The sequence below is a fragment of the Caretta caretta genome, chromosome 14, assembly GCF_965140235.1.
Source record: "Caretta caretta isolate rCarCar2 chromosome 14, rCarCar1.hap1, whole genome shotgun sequence".
NCBI lineage: Eukaryota > Metazoa > Chordata > Testudines > Cheloniidae > Caretta > Caretta caretta.
Window position 1 is genome coordinate 46,168,588 of NC_134219.1, and position 22,047 is coordinate 46,190,634.

A 22,047-nucleotide genomic window follows, 5' to 3' on the forward strand; every position below is an offset into this window, starting at 1 on the left:
CCCTCAATGAACCGATGTGCAAGGGGGGGGGCGCAAGGTGGAAGTTTCGCCTAGGGCGCAAAATATCCTTGCACCAGCCCTGGGCGGCAGGCTCCGGCTGCCCATCTTCAGGCTCCTTTTCCCAGTCCCCTGGCCATGGGGCTTTGGGCTCTGGCGACGGGGCTTCAGACCACTATCTCCCCCGTCCCCACCAGCTCCATCGCCCCTGGCCTCTATTGCCCACCCCGACCCCCCATCCAGGGCTTAATTTGTCTCCAGGCTTGCTCAGGCTGAGTAAATCTGCTGTGAAAAGTGATACTTGTATGTTTGTTAATATCACTTTTTACAACAGACTTACTGGCTAGCCATAAGTAAATGACAATGATTTGGAGGTGTGCATGTGCATATTTATTTGTTTTTCTTAAAACTGAGTATTTTGTCAAAAAAAAAAAAGTGTGAGAACGGCCAAGAGCAAGGGTTGGTGAGGCCACCAAACAATGTGCCCTGAGAAACCCTGAGCTAAAGGCTCTGTCCCCTTTAAGGGATTTGGCGCGCTTTATGCTAATCAGACCAGTGTCATCACAGATGCCCCTCCCCGGCCCCATTCATTCTCAGCCACAGAGATGGGTGCCTTGTCCAATCCAGGAGGAGTATGGCGAGTCCCCTTGTGGTTGGCTGACTGGGTGTCTCGCGAGCTTTTCCTTGCCCTGTCAATGGCTAGTGGAGCGGTTGGGGCGAGCGCGAGCGCGAGCGCGGGAACTGGCCTTTGATTTGTTCTTGTCCCGCGCGGCTGCGGCGCCGGGTAAGACGCTCCCGCGGGGGTTGCCACGCGCTGCGGGGATCAGCCTCCCCCCCCCCCCCCCGCCGCCGCCCCTTTTATTGCCCTTCCCTAGCTCGGGCACCGCACACGCGCGGGCATAACCCGGCCTCTCCCCGCCACGGGAGCAGAGCCGGTCCCCCGCCCCCCGCGTTGTTGGGTGGCCGGGCAGTGAGACACCCCCCCCCCCCCCCACACACACACACACCCCGCTTTCCGCGTGTGCTTTGGTGGGAAACAGGCACCCAGGGGCTGGGCATCGTGGCTCCCCCTCCGGTGCTTGCTGGGCCGCTGCCCCCTTTGCTCTCTGCTCGCTCCTGCTGCTGGGGGGAGGAGGGGGCTCTGCTGGGGACGTGGGTCAATGAGCTCAAGAGCTTCGTCCAGCCTGGGAGAGGGTCTCTGGAGAGGCCAGGTGAGGCTGGACACCACTCGCTGCCATGCAGCCACCTCTGGGGTAGGGTGCGTTTGCTGTTTATACAGGGATCCCGCACCCCGTGCTCATATGCAGCCACCTCTGGGGTTGGGCAGGGGGGCTGTTTATGCAGGGATCCCTCCCCTTGGACTGATATGCAGCCACCTCTGGGTTGGGGCAGCGGGCTGTTTATACAGGTGTAGAAATGCAGCTATATCTGGGGTGCAGCGTAGTAGATATTTCATAGCCGCACAGCAGTTTAGGACAGGAAGTGAAGGGGGATTCCGTCACCACTGGTAACTGCAGGGTCTGGCCAGGACATCGGGGCCACCGCCTGACCCCGGGGAATGGAGCTGGGCTTGGCTAGTGAGTCCCTGAGGTTCAAGGGTCAGACACAGCTACATACACAAAGGGGGTGGGGCATGGGGAACCAGGAGGTGGGGGCCCAGTCCACACATGCCCTGTTCTGCGGATTGACTATGGGCACATGGGGAGGTGTCATAAACATACAGCTAAGGGTAGCATAAAATCCCATCCTGATTTTGCAGGTGTGATTCTTTTACTTTTTCTTTAAATAAAGTTCCTCCTTTAGGAACCTGATTGATTTTAGTGTCCTAAAGATAAAGGGTCTGGTTTGTACTTACATTAAAGGCAATTGGTTGGTATATTATTCACAAGCCTCCCCAGGAAAGGTGGTGAAGGAACTTGGGGGGATATTTTGGGGGGACAGGGCTCCAAGTGACCCTTCCCTGAATTTTCGTTCAAATAACTTGGTGGTGGTAGCAATACTGTCCAAGGTCAAGGAAGGGAATTTTTGCCTTAGGGAAGTTTTTAACCTAAGATGGTAGAATATAATCTTAGGGGTCTTTCATGCGGGTCCCCACATCTGTACCCCAGAGTTCAGAGTGGGGAGGGAACCCTGACGGGGGCTTGGCAACACAGCTTTGTGCTGGGTTGTGGGGTCACACCCCTGACCCCTAGAGCTCCGTGCTGGGGGGTGGGGGTGTCACACCTAACCTACAGAGCTCTGCTGGGATAAGGATTAAGTGTAGACCAGGCCTGGGGTGTGTGTGTGCTTCCGTGTGTGTGTGTGCGTGCGTTCATCTGGAAATTGTACCCATAGCCTGCCTAGAGCAATAAGAACATACAGAAAACGACATCTCGGAGATGCTGTTTTGTGCTCTGTAAAAACCTTTATATTTTTTGTTAACAAAAATAAAATTCTAACTGAAGTAATAAACAAAGAATCAAGTTCTGCCCCAGTGAGAGCAGCCAATGAGGGCTTCCACAAACCTGCAGCTTTGGGGCTCCGTATGTATCTTCTACTCAAAGGCCCAGGAAGTTATGCACCTAGGTCTAGATTTTTTTTCAGTGGTATTCACTTCCTTTAGCTTGAACTGGAATCTTGGATGCTCAACAATTCTCAAAATGCACTTTGCAGAACCAGATCTAAAGTCAGTTGAGTCCTTTCGCTAGTTTGGATCAAGCCTGTTTGGTGCTCGGTTCTCTGTAGCAAAATAAAATCTGGAACGTTCAGAGAGTGTGTGTGTGTGTGGGGGGGGATTTGTCCATTTTCTCTACTTGGGTTGCCCCCACCTCCTCTTTTCCCTCAGGCTTTTCCCACCTTGCTAACATTTAGTTGTTAACTAGATCTAAAGAGCTGCCCCTTGTGTATGGTTGCAAAAGACTCCAACCTCTCACTTTATTTTGCGTCACTGACAAGACTATTGTGTTTATATTGTGTTTGTGGCGGGTCCTTCCTGACCCTGTGCAATGGATCTCTGCACTGCGATAAAATCACTGTGAAATTCTCCCTCCCAGTTCTGTGTCCTGGGATCCAAATGTTTTTTGTCTAATAGGAAAGGTACAAATTCTGGTTTGTCACTAAAGGTCAAAGGCTGAGGAGCTGTTTTATCAAAAACTGCAGCAGTAGCTCTAGGCAATTTAATTCTCTTGTATCTGGAAACATTTTTTTTCTCTTTGTCTGAAACCACAGGGAAAAGGCCTTGGAATGCAAATGCCTGTATCTTTCCCCACACACATGCTTAAAATCATCAGTTGCCAAAGCCTAAAATGTAAGGCTGTGCCTCAGTTTCTCTACTTATGGAATAGGGACAGTTTGCTTGGTTAGACCATGAGCTCTGCAGGGCAGGGGCTGTCTCACCCTGCGTGTGTTTGCACTGGAGCTGGAAGGTGTAATTTCTGGCTGGAGCAGACATACCCACGTTCGCTGTGATTGAGCTGCCATGCTAAAATAGAGTGTAGCTGTGGCAGCAGGAAGGACCAAACAATTCAAGTACCGATCTAGGGTTTTGGCTGGGACTGCACTCGGGGCAGCCAGCCCCTCCCACCGCCATGGCTACAATCTCTATTTTTAGTGCTCAAGAGTGTGTATGTCTCCTCAAGCTGGAAGTTATATCTTCCAGCTCCAATGTGGATGTATCCCCTGCGTGTCCATGTAGCGCCCAGCCCAATGGGACCCTGATCTCAGCTGGGGCAGGGACTGTCTCTCGCTGTGTGTCTGGGCAGTGCCCGGAACAACGGGGCCCTGATCTCAGCTGACACATTTGAACGCTTAGGCATCATTCTCAACATCAGCAAATCCGTCCTCACCCAACTCAAAGAATAGATTTCATTGGGGCAGTCCTTGATGCCAATCAAGCGAGAGCTTTCTTCCCAGAGGCGTGGCATCTAGCCCTCTCGCAGATAATCGGCAGCCTTTGAACTTTTCCCACCACCACAGCAAGGCAGTGCCTCAGGCTGCTGGGACATATGGTGTCTGCACCTATGTGGTGCAGCATGTCGGATTGCGACTGAGGCCTCTACAAGCGTGGCTTGCGTCCGTGTATCGCCCGGGCCGTGACAGTCTGGACATGGTGCTGACCATTCCAAAGCATACCCTCAATTCCCTACGATGGTGGCTCGACCCCCGCATGGTGAGTGCCGGGGTTCCTTTCCACCTTCCCCAACCCACCTTGATTCTGGTAATGGATGTGTCTGCGCTGGGTTGGGGAGTGCATCTTGAAAGCCTAAGAACTCAAGGCTTATGGCAAGTAGAGGAACTGGTTCTGCATATCAACATCAAGGAGCTCAGGGCGGTCCGCCTTGTGTGCCAAGCGTTTCTGCCCCGCTTGCAGGGTCACTGTGTAACGGTGCTCACAGACAATACCACGGTCATGTTTTATATAGACAGGCAAGGTGGAGCCTGATCGTCTCTTCTCTGTCAGGAAGCCCTCCTACTGTGGGAATTTTGTCTAGCCCACTCCATCCTTCTCCAAGCTTCATACCTGCCAGGCATTCAGAACATGCTGGCGGACAGCCTGAGCAGATGGTTCCTTACGCACGAGTGGTCGATTCGTCCAGACATCATCTACTCAATCTTCCGCGGTTGGGGTTTTCCCCAGATCGACCTGTTTACCATGTGGTCCAACAGGAAGTGTCCAACCTTCTGCTCCTTCTGGGGTCACAGCCCAGGCTCAATCGCAGATGCGTTTCTGATTCCATGGTCTGGTCAACTACTATATGCCTTTCCACCATTTCCACTTGTCCACAAGGTACTTCTCAAGGTCTGCAGGGACAGGGCGGATGTCATACTGGTGGCTCCGGCTTGGCCTCGCCAGTGCTGGTACCCCACCCTCATGGACTTTTCAGTCTAGTCCCCGGTATGTCTATCTCTCATTCCTGACCGCATCTCGAAGAATCACGGTTGCCTTCTTCACCCGGACCTTCAGTCGCTCCACCTCATGGCCTGGAGGATCCGTGGTTGAACCAGGCAGAACTCGTCACTTTTGCAGAATGGATGAAAGGTTTGCCAGTCTCTTCCCAGCGGATCTCATCCTGGATCACGGTGTGTATTCGCGCTTGTTATGACTTGGCGAAGGTTCCTCCGCCTGCCATTACAGCTCACTCCACGAGGGTGCAAGCCTCGTCGACAGCCTTCCTGGCCCACATACCTGTTCAGGAGATCTGCAGGGCTTTCATGTGGTCTTCAGTGCACACCTTTACGTCGCACTACGCCATCGTCCACCAACCTCGGGACGATGCAGCCTTTGGCAGAGCGGTTCTTGGATCTGCAATACCTTGACTCCGGCCCCGCCTCTGCGGTAAGGGTTGGAAGTCACCTAACTGGAATTGATATGAGCAAGCACTCGAAGAAGAAAAAAAGGTTACTCACCCTTTTTGTAACTCTTGTTCTTCGAGATGTGTTGCTCATATCTATTCCATTCCCTCCCACCTTCCCCTCTGTTGGAGTAGCTGGCAAGAAGGAACTGAAGGGGGGGCTGCTGCTAGTTATTACATAGGATTAAAGCAGTAAAAAAACAAAAAAACCTCTTGTATCACAGCCAGTGATACTCGGACCTCAGTGGTTCAGGAGCAAATTAGAGATCAGCATTACCCCAAAAGAGCCACAGTCGTGTGAATCCATTGTTTCATTTACTATAGTACTATTCATACTTAAACAGTATGATGAGGAAATATTTAGTTTATATATGTATAACGTATTATTCTCACAGCAAACAAGGTAATATTTTAGTGCAAGTTGATAACTTAGTTGGTTAATAACATAGTAAAAGCATCCTGATTGGTTATTAACTTAGATTGGTTAACCATTAAATGACACAGTGTTTTAATATCATGTGCTGCAAAGAGCCTCAGGAGACACATTATAAACAGCCACTTGTTGCTTAAGAGCCACAGTCTGAGTGTCACTGGTCTACACTAGCAATTGATATGGAAAATCTCCCATTGGTGTAGGTATCATCCTCACTAAGTCAGTGCCGAGTTTACAATGGCGCCAGTGGTTCCATGGAGCCGGGCCCATGCTCAGAAGGGGCCCCGACCTGCTCTGCTTGCACTGTACCCTGAGACCCCACCAGCCCGCTGGCTCCCCCCACCTCGCCCACCACTTCCTCCTCTCGGCCTGCCTGCCAGTCGGCTATGGGCTCCTCTCCACCCTCTGGCCTCACCCTCCAGCTTCTCTCTGCCTCCTGGCCAGACCCCAGTGCACCTCCGGCTCTGGGCAGTCTCTGCTTCCCGCCACCTGTGGAGCCCTGCCTGTCGCCCTGGAGCTGAGCCACCCAGGACTGGTGCAGGAGCCTGGCCAGGCTCAGTCAGTTTTTTTTTTCTTTTTTTTTGGGGGGGGCAGTGTGGGGGGATTGGCTGAGTCCCTCCGGGCAAGTGGGTCCTGAGGGAGCCCAGCCGGGGCAGATGCTGGCCTGGCTGATCACACCACACCCAAGAGGTCGGGGCAATTCCCGGCCCTGGGACTAATCCTGGCTACGCTGCCAGCTCAGCCTGGTAGACGGTCGCCTCCCAGCAGGGCTGGTGAGTGCTGCAGGGAGGCAGGACGTGGGGGAGGGGGTCTCTTAGGGGTCTGGGAGGGTGCTGGGCTGTGAGGGGGGTGGGGAAGATCTGTGTGTTGGGGCACTAGGGAGTGGGGGTTCTGTGTGGGGTGCTGGGCAGTTGTTGTGGGGCTGTGGGCAGGTGGGTGCTGGGCAGGGGTGCTGGTATGCAGGGCACTGTGTATTTGTGGCAGGGTCTGGGGGATGTGCTGGACACAGCAGGTCCGGGGGGGCTCTGGCTGTAGGGAATTTGGGGGGGGGGTGTTCTGGTGTTGGAGGATGTGTGGCGCAGCATGGGGCGGACCATTGTGCATCTGGCAACTGCCAGTTTGTAAATAGTGCCCTCGCACTGGGCTGGGCAGAGCGGGGCAGCCCCTGCCATGCCATTGCCCCTGGTAGGCTCCTCACTCGATTTCCCCTCCCCCACGCCATGGTCCATTCCCCTCTAGGGGCCCAAAAATATGTTTGGGGCCGGGCCCACAAAAGGTTAATCCGGCCCTGCACTAAGTGCTACGGCACTGTAACCGTAGAGATGCCCAAAGCTTCAAAAAACAAATTAGAAAATGTTTAATAGAGCCTGGGTTTTTTCGGTTTGTTTGATTTCCCAGAAAAATATGAGCCCCTGAGAGATGTAGTTATACTATTCCGGGGGACTGGAGTCTTAAACAGCATGCTCAGTAACGTCTGCTGAAACCACTGCCCTCCCAGGACGGTACCTCTCAGCACCTGCTTCCCACCGCTGTGTTCTAGCTGATATGAAGTATTGAGCTGCTAAGGAGACTTGATTCAGTAAAATATTTTACATACGCCCCCTCCAAAAATTATAATAGTCATACATGTTATAGTTATTCCACGGTATCTCCCAATGGAAGGGCCTTTCTCCCGCAATCCCTCCCCTGGGGTTCCTTAGGCCAGTGTCTCTTCACCCGTGTTCCCTCTAAGTTTTGACAGGCCGTGTGCGCAAAAAATTGCTTCTGTGTCAATTTTTGTGCGCGCGGTGTTTCGGCATGTGCGGGGGGTTTAGGATCTGCATGCGAGTGCACACGGGAACAGTGCTCTTCACCCCACTGTGGTGCCTCGCCCAGACCTGTGGGCAGGGGAGAAGGCTGCCAAAGCCGCTCCCAGCAAGCCTATGTTGGCATCTTTGCGTATGTAATTGCCTAGTCATTTCCTTATGTAGCCTGTTGCTTGTTTGGGGGCTTTTTGCGGGGGGAGGGGACTGGGATTTTTGTTTTTTTAATTTCCCGCCGTCGGAGAACGTGATTGGCTCCCAGTCGCCCAAGCAGCTTTAAAAAACGCTGTCAACGGCCGCTTGCTGACCGCTGCCTCATTCTTTCCTTTCACTTTCGGGTTCCGGGAAAGGGGGCGTGGCTTCACTCGACTCGTGGCAATCGTCCTACCCAATCAGCGGCTCCCGCTAGGGTCTTCCACCCAATGACAGGCCCCCCCGCGGTTTTGCCCGGTTCCCGCTTCCTCTTTGACCACGCCCTGAGGTGACGTAGTTAAGCCCCCGCATGACTCATGTGACGTTTTTTTCAATACGGTCGCCCTCGCGCGACGCTCAATGGGCCGCTGCGCGTTTTTCAAAAAACAAATGGCGGCACCTGATTGGTCGCTTGTGGAGGGGCGAAGGGGACTGGTCCTGCCCGGCTATTTGAATTCAGAGCAAAGCACTGGTTTCTATCTTTCCCCTAAAAGAAAAGGAGGACTTGTGGCACCTTAGAGACTAACCAATTTATTTGAGCATGAGCTTTCGTGAGCTACAGCTCACTTCATCGGATGCATACCGTGGAAAATCCGTGGAAAATCCACGGTATGCATCCGATGAAGTGAGCTGTAGCTCACGAAAGCTCATGCTCAAATAAATTGGTTAGTCTCTAAGGTGCCACAAGTCCTCCTTTTCTTTTTGCAAAGACAGACTAACACGGCTGTTACTCTGAAACCTATCTTTCCCCTGCCCCTCAGTACTGCCGGTGGAGAGGGGCTGGTGGCCGGTGCTTGGTGCTGCTCGGCTTGGCTTGGCCCGGCCCGGGTTTGGTTTTCCTGACAGAGCCCACCTTGCTCTAGGGGTGGACCTGGATTGTGCGCCTACAGCCCTACTCTGTAGCTCTTCGCCCAGGTGAGGCGGCCGGGGGCTGGTCCCGGACTGGGCCCGGTCAGTTGCAAAGAACGTGATTTGTGTTGGGGGAGGGGGAGTCGGGCTCCCAACAGTTCGCGGGGTCGGTTAAGGCCGCCGGTTGGACGGGGACGGTGGCCTGCATGGGACACATCGATGCGGTTGGCCGGCGGCGGGGAGGGGGGTGATCACACTGAAGCAGCTGGAGGGGCCGTGCGGGTCGGTCGGTCGGGGTGGTTGGTTCACCATCATGCTGCTGTTCCTAGTGCCCGGGCGTGGCTCCTGAACGGACTGTATCATCCCTCCCGGGGAATGGGCCTGTTTGTTTGGCGAGTATATTTGATTACCCCTAGGGCTGGCTCTGCTGTGTGTGGGTGGCCGGGCCTGCTGTGAGGAGGAGGTGGGATGCAGAGTTGGTTGGGGGGGGGCGGGGGGGGTCTGCAGGTGCTCACAGTAAATGGTTCCTTTCGCACACGATACGGTTACTGTGTCAAACACGTTTAGTGCTGGCATTGAATGGTAGGGAAGTTGGCTAATGGTTCTGCTGCCTTGGTGAATTACTGGCCCAGAGGTTAGGGGTCTATTATAGGAGTGGATGGGTGAGGTTCAAGTGGCCTACAGGGTGCAGGTCTGCCTAGAGCATAATGATGCTTCCTTCTGGCCTTGAAGTCTGAGGCTATGTATACACCACAGCTTAGATCAATGTAAGTTATGTTGCTTAGGAGAGTGAATAAGCCATCCTCTTTAGTGACCTAAATTACACCGGCCTAGGCCTCGTGGAATTGAAGCCTGAGCCTGCCCAAGCCCCATTGCACTGTGCAGGGCAGGCGGGTGGTGCAAAGCTGAAGCCCAAGGGCTTCAGCCCCAGGCAGGGGGCCTGTAACCTGAGTCCCAACACGCAGGGCTGAACCCTCTGGCTTTGGCTTTGGGCCCCAGCAAATCTAAGACAGCCCTGATGGCCCCATTAAAATAGGATTGTGACCCACTTTGGGGTCCCGACCTACAGTCTGAGAACTGCTGGCCTAGGTCTGAGTTTGCAATTTGTCATAGAAAAAAGGTACAGAAATTGACTAATTCTGGGGAGTTTATTACTGTCCTGGAGTGCTGTGCAAGCTGTGTAGGTTCTGACTGTTGTTACGTTTAGTAAAAGCATGGGTTCTAGTTCAAAATCCACACCACCTTTAAGCAAATGGGTCAAGTATGGGAAAAGAGAGTGCAAATAATGGTGGGAAGAGAAGGGCCTAAAACAATGGATCGTGTCTGTGGTAGGGGATGCTGGTCTGGATGGCTGCAAATTCTGTAAATATACCCTTTATGCCCACCATGCAGATCTGGTGCAGCATATGAAGACTGAGAAGCAGAAGAAAAATTCTGTTTCATTTCTTCTCAATGTGCTTGACTGACTTTGGGGTTCGTGTGGCTCCCAGCATGTTTACTACTGCTGTTTTAGTGCGTCAGGTTGAACTGAAAGTGGTGTGCTTTATGGCATGCCACGCAGATGTGTAAGATGTGGATTATTTGGAGGAGATCATCGACGCAACATTGGACAAGGACCTCAAGGTCCTCCATTCAAAGTGACAGCACCTTGCGCATTCTCTGATTTCCTGAAAGCTAGAGGTGACTCTGCTTGACTGCACTTAGAGCTGCAGCAGGACAGCTGCAGCGCTTAGTGAAGACACTACCTATGCCAACAGGAGAGCTTCTCCCATGGGTGTAGATATTCCACCGCCCCAAGAGGTGGTAGCTGTGTCCTAGGGAGGGCTTCATAGTGCTGTCTACACCGGGAGATCTGTCTGTATAACTGCATCCCTCAGGGGTGTGCATTTTCCACACCCTGGAGTGACACATGTATACTGACAACTTTGTAGTGTAGACCAGGGCTCAGACGATTTCCTCCTAGATGAAAGCGCTGACATTGCTGTGATTGGGCAGCTGTGTTGTCATTTGATACTTCAGCAGACAGTTACAGAAAATTGTTGCAATGTTTCTTGGTTTGCTTACCTGGGGGGAGGGGACAGCTGAAGCCTTTTCTGAAGCCTTGCTTCACTTTCGAACATAGGCTTAAAGTTTGACAAGGGTATCCGAATTGGAACAGAGTTGCAGTGTTATGGTGGGAAGAAACCATTCTGTGTACACTAAACTTTGGAAAACGAAAAGGAGTACTTGTGGCACCTTAGAGACTAACCAATTTATTTGAGCATAAACTTTCGTGAGCTACAGCTCACTTCATCGGATGCATACTGTGGAAAGTGTAGAAGATCTTTTTATACACACAAAGCATGAAAAAATACCTCCTCCCACCCCACTCTCCTGCTGGTAATAGCTTATCTAAAGTGATCACTCTCCATACAATGTGTATGATAATCAAGTTGGGCCATTTCCAGCACAAATCCAGGTTTTCTCTCCCCTCCCCTGCCCCCAAACCCACTCTCCTGTTGGTAATAGCTTATCTAAAGTGACCACTCTCCTTACAATGTGATAATCAAGAATATAATCAGGAGAGTGGGGTGGGGGGAGGTATTTTTTCATGCTTTGTGTGTATAAAAAGATCTTCTACACTTTCCACAGTATGCATCCGATGAAGTGAGCTGTAGCTCACGAAAGCTTATGCTCAAATAAATTGGTTAGTCTCTAAGGTGCCACAAGTACTCCTTTTCTTTTTGCAAATACAGACTAACACGGCTGTTACTCTGAAAACTAAACTTTGGGAGAGGAATGGATGTCTTGTCCTGTGGAAGTGTGATGCGAGGATCTTGAGCCCGGCATCTGCCGTGTTTCTTATTAGTGGCAAAAACTTCCCTACACATCCCCCTCTTTTCACTGCATTTACTTTTCAGGCGAGGAGGGAATCCCTTTGAAATTTAATTTCCCTTAGGGGGTGTATGGGGAAGATAAAATAGGAAGGAACGATGTTTCTCACTCTTCCCCAGATGAAGTGCCCATCGGGACCGGAGAGGAAACAACCTGACTTCTACTAAAGTAGCAGCTGGCTTGTATGTTGCTGGGGAGGAGATACTGATTTTTTTCTTTTTTCTTTTCATCTGAAAGAAGGATGGTCTCCAGGACTCCTGAGTTCTCTTCCCAGATGTGGGAGAGTGGGGTCTAGTGGTCAGAGCACATATTTGAAACCCAGCCCGGGGAAAAAGTTGTATAATGGTTAAAATGGAGGACTGAGTCAGGATGCTGGGTTCTATTCCTAGGGTTGGTACTGATTGATTATGTGAACACAGCTGGTGTTGCTTATTGCTAGAGCCCTGCGCAGATATGAAATTTGTATCCACATCCATCTGTGATCCACAAACATGGTCTGGGGATATCAAGCAGATATTTTCAGGGCTCTAATTATTGCCTCTACCTTAATTTCAGCCTCTGAAATGGATGTAAGCATCCTCACCTTGCTTTGGAAAGCATCTTCAGATCTATTGTGGACTACTTGAATTGATCCTCAGGAACTTTGCTTAATAACTTTGTTACTTCCTTTGCAGGAACATCCGTTAGGTGTACAGACAGACTGAGGACTTGCTGATCAGGTAAGTATTATCCAGTGGCTCTCCTTTTGCTCAAACAGAAATCTTAATCCATCTTGATTTGTCTATTATATCATTGACCCTCTAAAAAATCATTCTGCTTTCTCTCCTCAGATTACCTCAGAGAACACCTCATTACTCATCCCAACAAATGATTATTAGCCTATCTGATAGGGAGGGATCATAAATCACAGAAACAGTCAGTCAGGTGAGAGGCTTGGTCTAGATGGTCCATGGATGATCTAGATAATACTCAGGTTATCATACCACACCCTCTCTCTGGTATGAGCACTATTAAGCGGTGGAACTAGCATCTGTCATTGGTGGTTCTGTCATAGGATTTCGTGTGGCTGCCCATCACCGTAGTATCTGAGCACCTTCAATGTAAAAGCAACAGCAAAGTCCTTACTGATCTTCATGGAGTCTCTCACAGATCTTCCTTTTTGGGGTAAAAACCCTGCTCTTGGGCCAGACAGTGTGGGTAATGGTTCTTAGATCCCTTGGTGCTCTTTTCCACTGCCTTGAACCAAACCCCAAGAAGGTTCTGTCTCCTGTACAGCCTTCCTTTCCTTTCAAGTAGGAAGTTTCATTGTGCCTGAAGAGAGATCTCAGCTCTGCTCTTGGGTGTCCTGGGCCCTGGCTGTTACACACCTTGAAGAGGACTCAATCTTGACCATGATGTGATGTCCTCTGGGTTGCCCAGGTAGTGAATAGAGGACAGGTATGATGCTGAGGAGGTGTGCTGCTGGGTTTTGTGCAAGCTGAAGTTTCAGAGCTGACAGCTTAACTTGTGGTTACTAACACAGATCAGGTTTCAGAGTAACAGCCGTGTTAGTCTGTATTCGCAAAAAGAAAAGGAGGACTTGTGGCACCTTAGAGACTAACCAATTTATTTGAGCATGAGCTTTCGTGAGCTACAGCTCACTTCTGAGCTGTAGCTCACGAAAGCTCATGCTCAAATAAATTGGTTAGTCTCTAAGGTGCCACAAGTCCTCCTTTTCTTTTTGCTAACACAGATCAGTTGACTTGTTTGAAATTTGAAAATCAAGGCCCCATGATTCTGAAAACCATTACACATATACTTAAATTTACTCACCTGAATTACATTAAGCACATGTGGTTGCATAAATAGGGCCTAAATGAGAAAGTAAAACAGATACCTGGCATCTATTTTGGTGTACGAAAAATCTCCGTGAACTTCTAGTTTCATAATAAAGAATTACGTGTAACCACACAGCATAATCTTTGTTTTTATCTGCCTTTCTAACATACACATTCACACCATTGGCCATGTTCTTTAAAAGTGCTCAGGACCTAGCAACTCCCTCTGAAAATCTGGCCACTTGATTTTTAGATGAAACTCCCTTTGGGGTTTAGAGAGCATGGCCCCTGCAAAACTTGTACGGAGGCAGAGGAAGTACTGGCTCTTCCAGGGGAGTGGGGAGACTGACAGAGTGTGTCTGTAGTTCCAGACAAGGGGACCAACAGTGAGCAGGCCCCCACACAGTGAAGCAGCCAAGAACCAGCTTGAAGCCTGGGAGGGACAGCAGCCAACTGGGGACATGCCAGGAGGAGCACTGTGCCAGGAAGGAACTACCCAAGAAGGACAAACTGGAGCTGGACCCAGTATCACTGAGGGCCTAGTGACCTTCAGCAGAACAGGTACCCAGCTTGTACTTTGTGTACCTGCATGTAGCCAGAGGTCTTGCAGTGGGTGGGTGTTGTTACCCCTCTGAAATCCTGGTCCCTATTTCCCTCTGGTCCAATTCACTTTTGCATGCCCTCTCTGTGTGAAATGTGTGAGAAGCACACACCCGAAACAGTCGCATGGAGGCAGGGCCTTGGGTGTGCATGAGAATGAGCTATTGTCTGGCGGTGGCAGTTAACGCTGTCTGTTCCTGCATATTTGCAGGTGCAGCTGCTGTGCCTGGGAGATGTGGCCCTGAGCTCTGGGGAAAAGCTCTTTGCTAAGGCTGACATGCGGGAAGAGGGGGATGGGGATGATGAGACCTCCAAATGTCACACATGCTGGAGCTGGGAGCTTCATTTCCCGTGGGGGCAGCCAGGGGTCATTTCCCTAAGTAACACTTTTTCGGTGTTTCATTGTCACTTATTGAAATCCCCTCTTTGTCCTGAGAATCAAGATTTCAAAGGAAACTTCCTTCTTCAGACAAGGAGAGTCAAGGATTGTAGGGAGTCTGAGAGATCAGACCCCCTGTGTAAACCCTAAAGCAGAGCCAGAGAGGCCAGTCTTTAGTCTGGGGGATCTGGGGGTTGCTTCAGACTCTCAGCACAGAGGCTCCTGGGGGACGGACAGGGGTTCCTGTTGTACATCTGACACTTTTGCTACTTTCCCTCATGTAACTGCACTTAGCTCTAGAGAAGGAGCCTTAGAAAACCCAGTGAGTCTGTCCCAGGATGGTTTTCCCCAGGATCACTCAGTGGCTTTTCTGTTCAATTCTGTGAACCTGATTGTATTGTAGCAGCGAACAGATAAACTGAACCCCTTGTTTCTCAGACTACGTGGGTGCTGGGGATGTCTTCAGGTGGAACTGACACCAGTAGGGGTGTGTGTGGTTTTTGTTTTTTTTTTGCACGAGTTTCCCGTAAGGGAGGGGCAGGGAGTTGTGGTCCAACCCTCTGAGTCGTTTCAGGCTGCCTGACTTAATCCAGGGGGTTGGGTGCAGCTGGAGTTGGCAGGCACAGTGCCTGTGGCCTGGTCTACACAAGGAAATTAGGTTGGTATATTTACTTTGCTCAGGAGTATGAAAAATCCAGCCTTGAATGATGCAGTTAAATCCACCAGGATAGACCACACTAGGTAGACAAGCTGTAGCTAGCTTGATGGGAGAATTCTCCTCTGAGGGAGGCGAAGTACCTACTCCAAGGGAAGAAGTCCTCCCTTTGGCATAGCTAGTCTCATCATTGAAATGCTAGAGCGGCACAGCTGCAGAATTGTAAGTGTAGATGAGCCCTGAGTATGTGGGGAAGGTTGGTTTTTTGGTGTGTTTTGGTCCTCTTTCCCCAGTAGGGGATAGAAAAAAGGTGAGTGTGAGATATGTTCCCATCCCTTTACTCTGGTCAGCTGGGCCAAGAGCCAGTCTGGGTAGCAGTCTGTGCAGGAGCAGTGGGAGAAATTCAACAGTCAAATGGGTCCTAGGACTAGAAGATACCATTGAACTATGAGGCGGTTGGCAAGTGTGGGGTCATTTGGGTCCGGGCGAGTTATCATTGTGTTTAGCCCTCTGACTGGGGGCTGTAATTAATGTCTGTACCCAGAGCGGGAAGGGCAGCACCCTGGGAATCACAATAGAGATTTGCTCCACAGTGGCCCAGGCATGGATACCGTTAATGAGTCTGCTCCCCAGAAGCACTCATGGCTTTGTCTCTTTCAGATCCTGGGTCTAACAAGTTCAGGAAACGTGTTTCCCGTGGAGTCCCAGCTGCCATCGTAGCTGCAGTCACAGTTTTTATGTTGGTCATCATCCTTACTCTAGTAGTACTTTTAGCAGGTAATTGCATCAGCCAGTCTCTGCTTCCCCTGAATTGTTTCTGTGGGGGGCAGGGAAGGTATTAACAAGTGAATCCAGCGGGTCTAGAATGGTTTGTCCTGACTTACCTGTTAAACACCATTGTGTACCTCTGTATTCGCCAACTGCTCTGGCCCTTCAGATGTATCCTTGGTGTTAGTCATGGCTGGCCCCACTGCTGCTCCTTCCCTGAAAGGGTTAAACTTCAGGAGGTTTTCCAAGGAGTTCGTGTGACCCTGTCCCTGCTGCTGCACTGGGGGAAGAAGGCAGGGGTGGGGTTTCCAAAAGGTGGCTGTGGGAGTTGGTGCCCATTGAAATTCCCTAGGAGCATGTGACAGACTCGCTGGCTTGAGGGTGCTGGGGAAATCCCCAGCTGAACTGTCTCTGTAAAGGGTGACTTTGGCACTGACCGCTCTTAACCCAGTGGTCCCAAAACTTTTTCAGTCGTGCATCCCCCCCCCCTGTTCCCCCTCTTACCCAGCCCATGCTCTCTGACAGCTGAGGCTGGGGGTGACTGGGGGAGGCAGAGCCATGCTCAGGGCAGGACTAGGGAGCTGTCTGTCTTTCTCTGTGGAGCCTTTGAGTGCTCTTTCAGGCTCCAGCTGCTGCTCTTCCTGCCCCGCAGTGGTGGAAGCAGGTTACTGGAGGTAACTGGACTTTACGTGTCCAGGCAGCTGGGGCAGGGGCTGGAGCAGAATTGGAGGCAGAGTGGAGCTGGGTGGCACTCTCTCCCTGTGACCTGGGCTCACTGTGCACCTCCCCCCAACATTTTGGGGACCACTGTCTTAACCTCACAGGCATTTCCATTTTGGGGGTTCTGGTGCCACCTTGTGGCCATTTTATGTCCCTGAGAATTACAGCACTCGTCTCAAACTCATTCACTTGGCTCCTAATCCTCTGCACAGGATAAGCTGCTCCGAGCTGTGCTAGCCCCCACCATCCTTTACCCTGGGCAGGGAACATCCCTGGAATTCTTACTGGTACAGACACCATAAAACACATCTCTGTTGGGCTGGGTCTCCAGTGTCCGATTCTCTGGGAGCCTGTTCCTTGCACAGATTAGTGCAGTCAGGGTTTGTTCCCTGATGTGAGTCTAAACCCATCTTCATCCCCAGATGCATCTCTAAAGCAAAGAGCCTGGGGAGGGGAGGCAGCCAGCTGCAGTAGCAGGACGTCCCTGAGTTAGTAGACCCAGCATCCCACACAATCATATTGAACTATATCTTTATTTGGTGTCAATATTTGTCTGTGCCAGCCATCAGGTAACACTCCCCCTCCCTGCTCTGTCTTTATGGTGAATCTGGTGCTACTGTACTCTGCTCCGGCTTGCTTGTCAGCTGCACTTTCTGTGAATTTGACCCCCAGAAACTGAGTCACTAAAGAAGAGGGGGTCGGTTGCCCATCTCATCTCTTGTTTCAAATGGTTGATTTCCTCCCTCAGTACAGCGGTCAGGGGTGTAAGGAGCTTGCAGCCTGGATCGGAGGGATCCTCTCCCCTTATTCACTCAGATACAGAGTCAGGCTGGGGGTAGGGGACACAGTCTCTGACCCTGTGTTACTTACCTGTCTGTCAGTGGAAAAATCCAAACCACCTCTGGCTGCTCCAGTCCCACCTGCTGTGCCCTGCTGCCCGGACGGCTGGATTGGGTACCAAGGGAAATGCTATTATTTCTCCGAGACTGAAGAGAACTGGAACAATAGCCAGAGCCATTGCTCTGCATTCAATGCCTCCCTGACTGGGATTGACGGTGACCAGGAAAAGGTGAGAGAGTGGCAGATGCTTTATCCCAACAGACTGGGCTTGGCAGGGCTGGAATTGGGCTCAGCCCCAGGAGTTTCAGAAACTGCCCTGTTGCCTCTCCTGCTGGGAAACCTGAGTGTTTCTGATGGCCAAATCCAAGCCCTGTCTAGAACTGGGCTCACAGTCAGGGATCACTCACTCCAGCCCCCCTCTTTTCCCAGAGCCCCAAGCAGGAGGGATCCCCCTCTGTAGGGCTGGGCCAGCCCAGTCCGCTCCGCTCCTGGCCTGTGGGGAACCTGCCTCTGCAGCTCGCCACAGCCACTGACTCCATGGGGTGGGGGCTCCGTGTGTCTGCTGGGGGAAGCACCTGGGCTCTATAGGGAGTGAGCTCTGCCCTTCCTCAGAGCAGCTGCCACCTGGTTTGGCTGAGGGGGATGGAGGGTGGTACTACGTGCGAAGCTGCTGGGAAGACACCTTGCAAGGAAGGCAGAGGTTCCAGCTTCTAAACTGTAGAATGGCAGAGGTAGCTCTGTCCATGTAAACGTGGATCTGGGGATGGAGATAGATGGGGGCTGCTCAGAGGCAGTCTTTACCTCCAGCTCCTGCACATGTTCCCAGCTGAGCAGGTCCCAGTCTAATGGGACGTCCAACAAACTGGGATTTTCAGCCAGCAATTGGTTCCCTGGCTGAGGCTGCTGTTAGAGGAGTAGAGCTGCCAGCTGCTCCCCAGATGGTCCTTCTCCACCCCCTTCCAATCCTAGAGTGGGGCCGGGGGAGGGGAGTTCTCTTTTTTGACGCACAGCTGGCTCTTTAGACTGCAGCTTGTTCTTGTGTCATCAGACCTGGGGCTCTCAGCAGGCAAACTACAGGTGGCCCATCCAAACCTGAATGTGTGAACAGGGGCCACACAGAGCCACAGGGGCAGGCGAGTGCCAGAGCCAGGGGTCTAAATATAATCTGGTTTGTCTTATTTTAAGCATTTCCTGCTGGGCTTTAAGGGTTTCTTTGGCCGTTGGATTGGCCTCCAGAGGGAGCCAGGCCAGCCCTGGAGATGGCCCAATGGCACCGAATTCGACCAGCGGTGAGTCCTTCCCTCTAGTGATATTCTCAGTGTTAGATCACAGGTGTCTGTCGTGCTGCCAAAAGAGGAATATATTTAACCAAGGTTGTTTTGGGGGTGTGGGAATGTGTCTGGGTTCTTACAGGTATTTGGTTTTCCTGGACTAAAACCAGTATTCCAGCAGCGTTTGAGGCCCAGTGCAGTGTTGTCGTCATTATTTGTATTACTTTAGCACTTAGGTGTAGCCTAGTGCCCCACTGTGCTCGGCAGTGTACAAACACAGCACAACTTTCTGAGAGGTGCCACGCTGTGCATGTCAGAGTGACCTGTGGAATCTCTCCCCTTTGGGGCTGAACAGTGGTCGCCCCCAGGGGTTTACAATACAGTGAAGTTGTGAGCACAGGGAAGGCTGCTACCCCAGCTCTCTTTCAGCCCCACTCATCTCCTGGCCCTCCACTACCTGCTAATTTCCTACACTCTATTTTCCCTATTCTGCCAGGGAGGAGTCTGAAATGGGGCAGATGTCTGTACGTGCAGCTGCTCCCTCTGCTGCCCTGCACAGTGTGGGATGGGAAATGCCCAGCTGCGCCCTGACTCCAGCCCCTGCTGTCTGTGTTGCAGATTTCCCATAAGTGGAGGAGGCGACTGTGCATATCTGATTGAAGACAACGGGATCAGCAGCTCGAGGTGTGGCACGGGGAGATCCTGGATCTGCAGCAAATCTGATGCCCATACAATGTGGAAGGGACATGATATGGAATCACAAGTTTGAGACTCATAGGAACCAGACCTGGAAAAGCTTTATTAGGGGTCACATCTTCCACTATCCAAAGATGAAGAAAGAACCGGTCTCCTTCCTTAGACTCTCCCTGAGGATTCCTTTGTTATGACATTTTCCCTTTTGCCCAAGAAGAATCAATCCTAAAGTGTAGGTCTGGAAGGGACCTTGGCAAGTTGTCCAATCTCCTGCACTAAGGTAGGACTTTGTATTAGGTAGGCCATTCCTGGCAGGTGTTTGTCTAACTTGTTTTTAAAAGAATCTATTAATGATGGAGATTCCACAATCTCCCTAAGCAATTTGTTCCAGTGCTTAACTACCCTGGCAAGTTGGATGTTAAACCTCCCTTGCTGCAATTTAAGCCCATTGCTTCTGGTACTATCATCAGAAGTGAAGAAGAACAATTTTTCACCCTCATCCTTGTAAAAAACATTTTATGTACTTGAGAACTGTTATGTCCCTCCTCAGTCTTTTCTCCAGACTAAACAAACCCAATTTTTTCAAGTTTTCTAGACCCTTCATCACTTTTGTTGCTTTTCTCTGGACTGTCTCCAATTTGTCCACATCTTTCCTGAAATGTGGCACCCAGAACTGGACACACAACTCCAGTTGAGGCCGTATCGGCGCAGAGTAGAGCGGAAGAATGACTTCTTCTTTGAAGTCCATTCCACATTAGCTGTGTGTGCTTGCCACATGCACCAGTGCTGGAAGCTTTTTCAGAGCAATATTTGTAGGGGAGTGGATCTGCTGCCCTCTGGAGTGGCACCCGTATGGCATGGTATAAGGGTCACTGCCAGCTCCCCCCACCCCCAGTTCCTTCTTGCTGTCTGTGACAGTGCATGGAACATTCACTGCTCTTACTAGCATTGCTTAGACTTCTTGACTTCTTGTAAAGTTAGTGTACATAGTTAGTAGTTGAGTGAGTGACTTCTTGTAAAGTTAGTGTACATAGTTAGTAGTTGAGTGAGTGACTTCTTGTAAAGTTAGTGTACATAGTTAGTAGTTGAGTGAGTTTTCGTTAGTCCCATCGGGGACTTAGCCAGGGGATGGGGCATGCCCTGGTTCCCAGGCTTTAAGCCCTGCAATCGCTGCAAACAGCCCATGCCCACGAGCAATCTGCAGAGTAGCTGTCTCAGGTGCCTCAGTGAAGGGCACGTAAGTGTCAAATCTGCAAGTCCTTTAAACCTAGGACTTTGTGAGATCAGACTCCAAGCACTCCTGATGGAGTCGGTGCTCACTCCAGCCCCAGTGCTCCGGCTGCAGTAGCAACGGCTGGGAGCCCCGGGGCTCTGGCAGCAATTTAAAGGGCCAGGGGCTCCACCCGCTGCCAGGAGCCCTGGGCCCAAGGGAAGCTGCCCCCTGCCAGTGCACTCAGCTGTGTACCGGCTCTTACCAGTTCACTTACCGGCTTACTTTCACCTCTGGCAACAGAGAAGCAGAATGAGAGGGAATATCACTCATTACGTAGTGTCAGGTTCATTCCACTTTCATGTGAATTTTACAGTGAAATTTTTACAGCCAAATGTTTCATGAATCAGGTTCCTACCTCCATTCATATAACACTTTTCATGTGTGTGGCACTGATAAAATGTCCAGTAACTTGTTCAGAAATTGTATTGGAATCCAAAATCTCAAAGGAAGAGAATTCACTGAGTCAGTGAATATATGGCATTGAGCTAGTCATCCTAAACACCTAGTACTGTCACAGCGGCCACCAGCGTAATGTTCCTAGCTTCTCCAAGCCATAGAGCACCCCGATGCCAACCTGGGCCCTGAGGAAGCCCCAGCTCCAGAGGTCGATTGCAAAAAAAAGTTTGAGAAACACTGCTCTAAAGCTTTAGAGCATTTTTTTTAACGTAACTGCACTCAAAAATAAAACTACATTTTTAAGTTTCACTTTTAAGATTAAGAGATTGCACTACAGTACTTGTATGAGGTGAATTGAAATAGTTACTTGTAATAAAAAAATAAAGTCAACACTGTATACTTGGTATTCTGTGTTGTAATTGAAATCAATATATTTGAAAATGTAGAAGAAACGTAAATATTTTGGTTGAATGGTATTTTATTGCTTAACTGTGCAATTAAAACTGCAATTGAGCGTGATTGATTTTTCTGTCATGTGGTTAATAGCAATTTTTAAAATTGCTTAAATAGCCCTTATAGACATATATAATAAAAAATGTCCTTTTCAGAATTGGGCAACTAAGAGCCCTGGCCAAAGTCACCCAGGAAGTCTGGCTGAGCCAGGACTAGATCCTAGTTCTCCTGAGTCTCATCCATGGTCCATTTCTTCCCTTCTTTACATGTATTCCAACAAACCTACAGGTGTCCTGTTTTATTATGGCATTGTGATGAGGTGTATGAACCCTGCAGTAGACAATAAAGGGTTAAAGAACTGATCTGGGCACAGGTGGCCCCAGCCCTGCTGCGCCTGTGAAGTCTGCCAGAAGTGGAGAAGAAGCCCAGCTCCCAGGGACCTAGCCCTGGGAGTTGGACAGATCTCTGGTGCTCAGGTCCCAGAGACAAATGCAGCAGAGAGCCAGGTCCCTTTGGTTACCAATGAATGTGGAGTGGTAGGTCAGATGGCTTTTGGAGGGTCCTTGTGAGACAGGTCATCTGATGTTGCTCTTTAGTTCTGTTAGTTTAGCTTTTTTTTTTTTTTTTCCCCCTTTTGTTATGTTGGGAACTGGGTTTGACCCCAGGGCAAACCCCTGCTGACAATGCAAGCCTGCTCAAGAGAGG

General features: G+C 50.6%; 1 protein-coding gene across 2 annotated transcripts; it reads left to right on the forward strand.

The window, feature by feature from the left end:
* Positions 1-693: 693 nt before the first annotated feature.
* Positions 694-21,408, forward strand: LOC125621489 (C-type lectin domain family 2 member D). Of its 2 annotated transcripts, XM_048818336.2 has the most exons (8): positions 694-781; positions 12,152-12,196; positions 12,308-12,401; positions 13,660-13,855; positions 15,589-15,705; positions 17,298-17,485; positions 18,442-18,545; positions 19,146-21,408. In XM_048818336.2, exons 4-8 carry the CDS (start codon positions 13,756-13,758, stop codon positions 19,294-19,296), a joined length of 660 nt encoding a protein of 219 aa, XP_048674293.2. In that variant the 5' UTR covers positions 694-781; positions 12,152-12,196; positions 12,308-12,401; positions 13,660-13,755; the 3' UTR covers positions 19,297-21,408. The 2 variants fall into 2 exon arrangements, with proteins under 2 accessions (XP_048674293.2, XP_074975654.1); XM_075119553.1 differs by lacking the exons at positions 694-781; positions 12,152-12,196; positions 12,308-12,401; positions 13,660-13,855 and having other exon boundaries at positions 15,570-15,705.
* Positions 21,409-22,047: the final 639 nt, after the last annotated feature.

Coding starts and splice junctions, on each gene's coding strand:
- LOC125621489 (XM_048818336.2), top strand. CDS start 13,756: ATGCCAGGAGGAGCACTGTGCCAGGAAGGAACTACCCAAGAAGGACAA. Junction 15,706..17,297: donor TCTAGTAGTACTTTTAGCAG/GTAATTGCATCA, acceptor CCTGTCTGTCAG/TGGAAAAATCCAAACCACCT. Junction 17,486..18,441: donor TTGACGGTGACCAGGAAAAG/GTGAGAGAGTGG, acceptor TCTTATTTTAAG/CATTTCCTGCTGGGCTTTAA.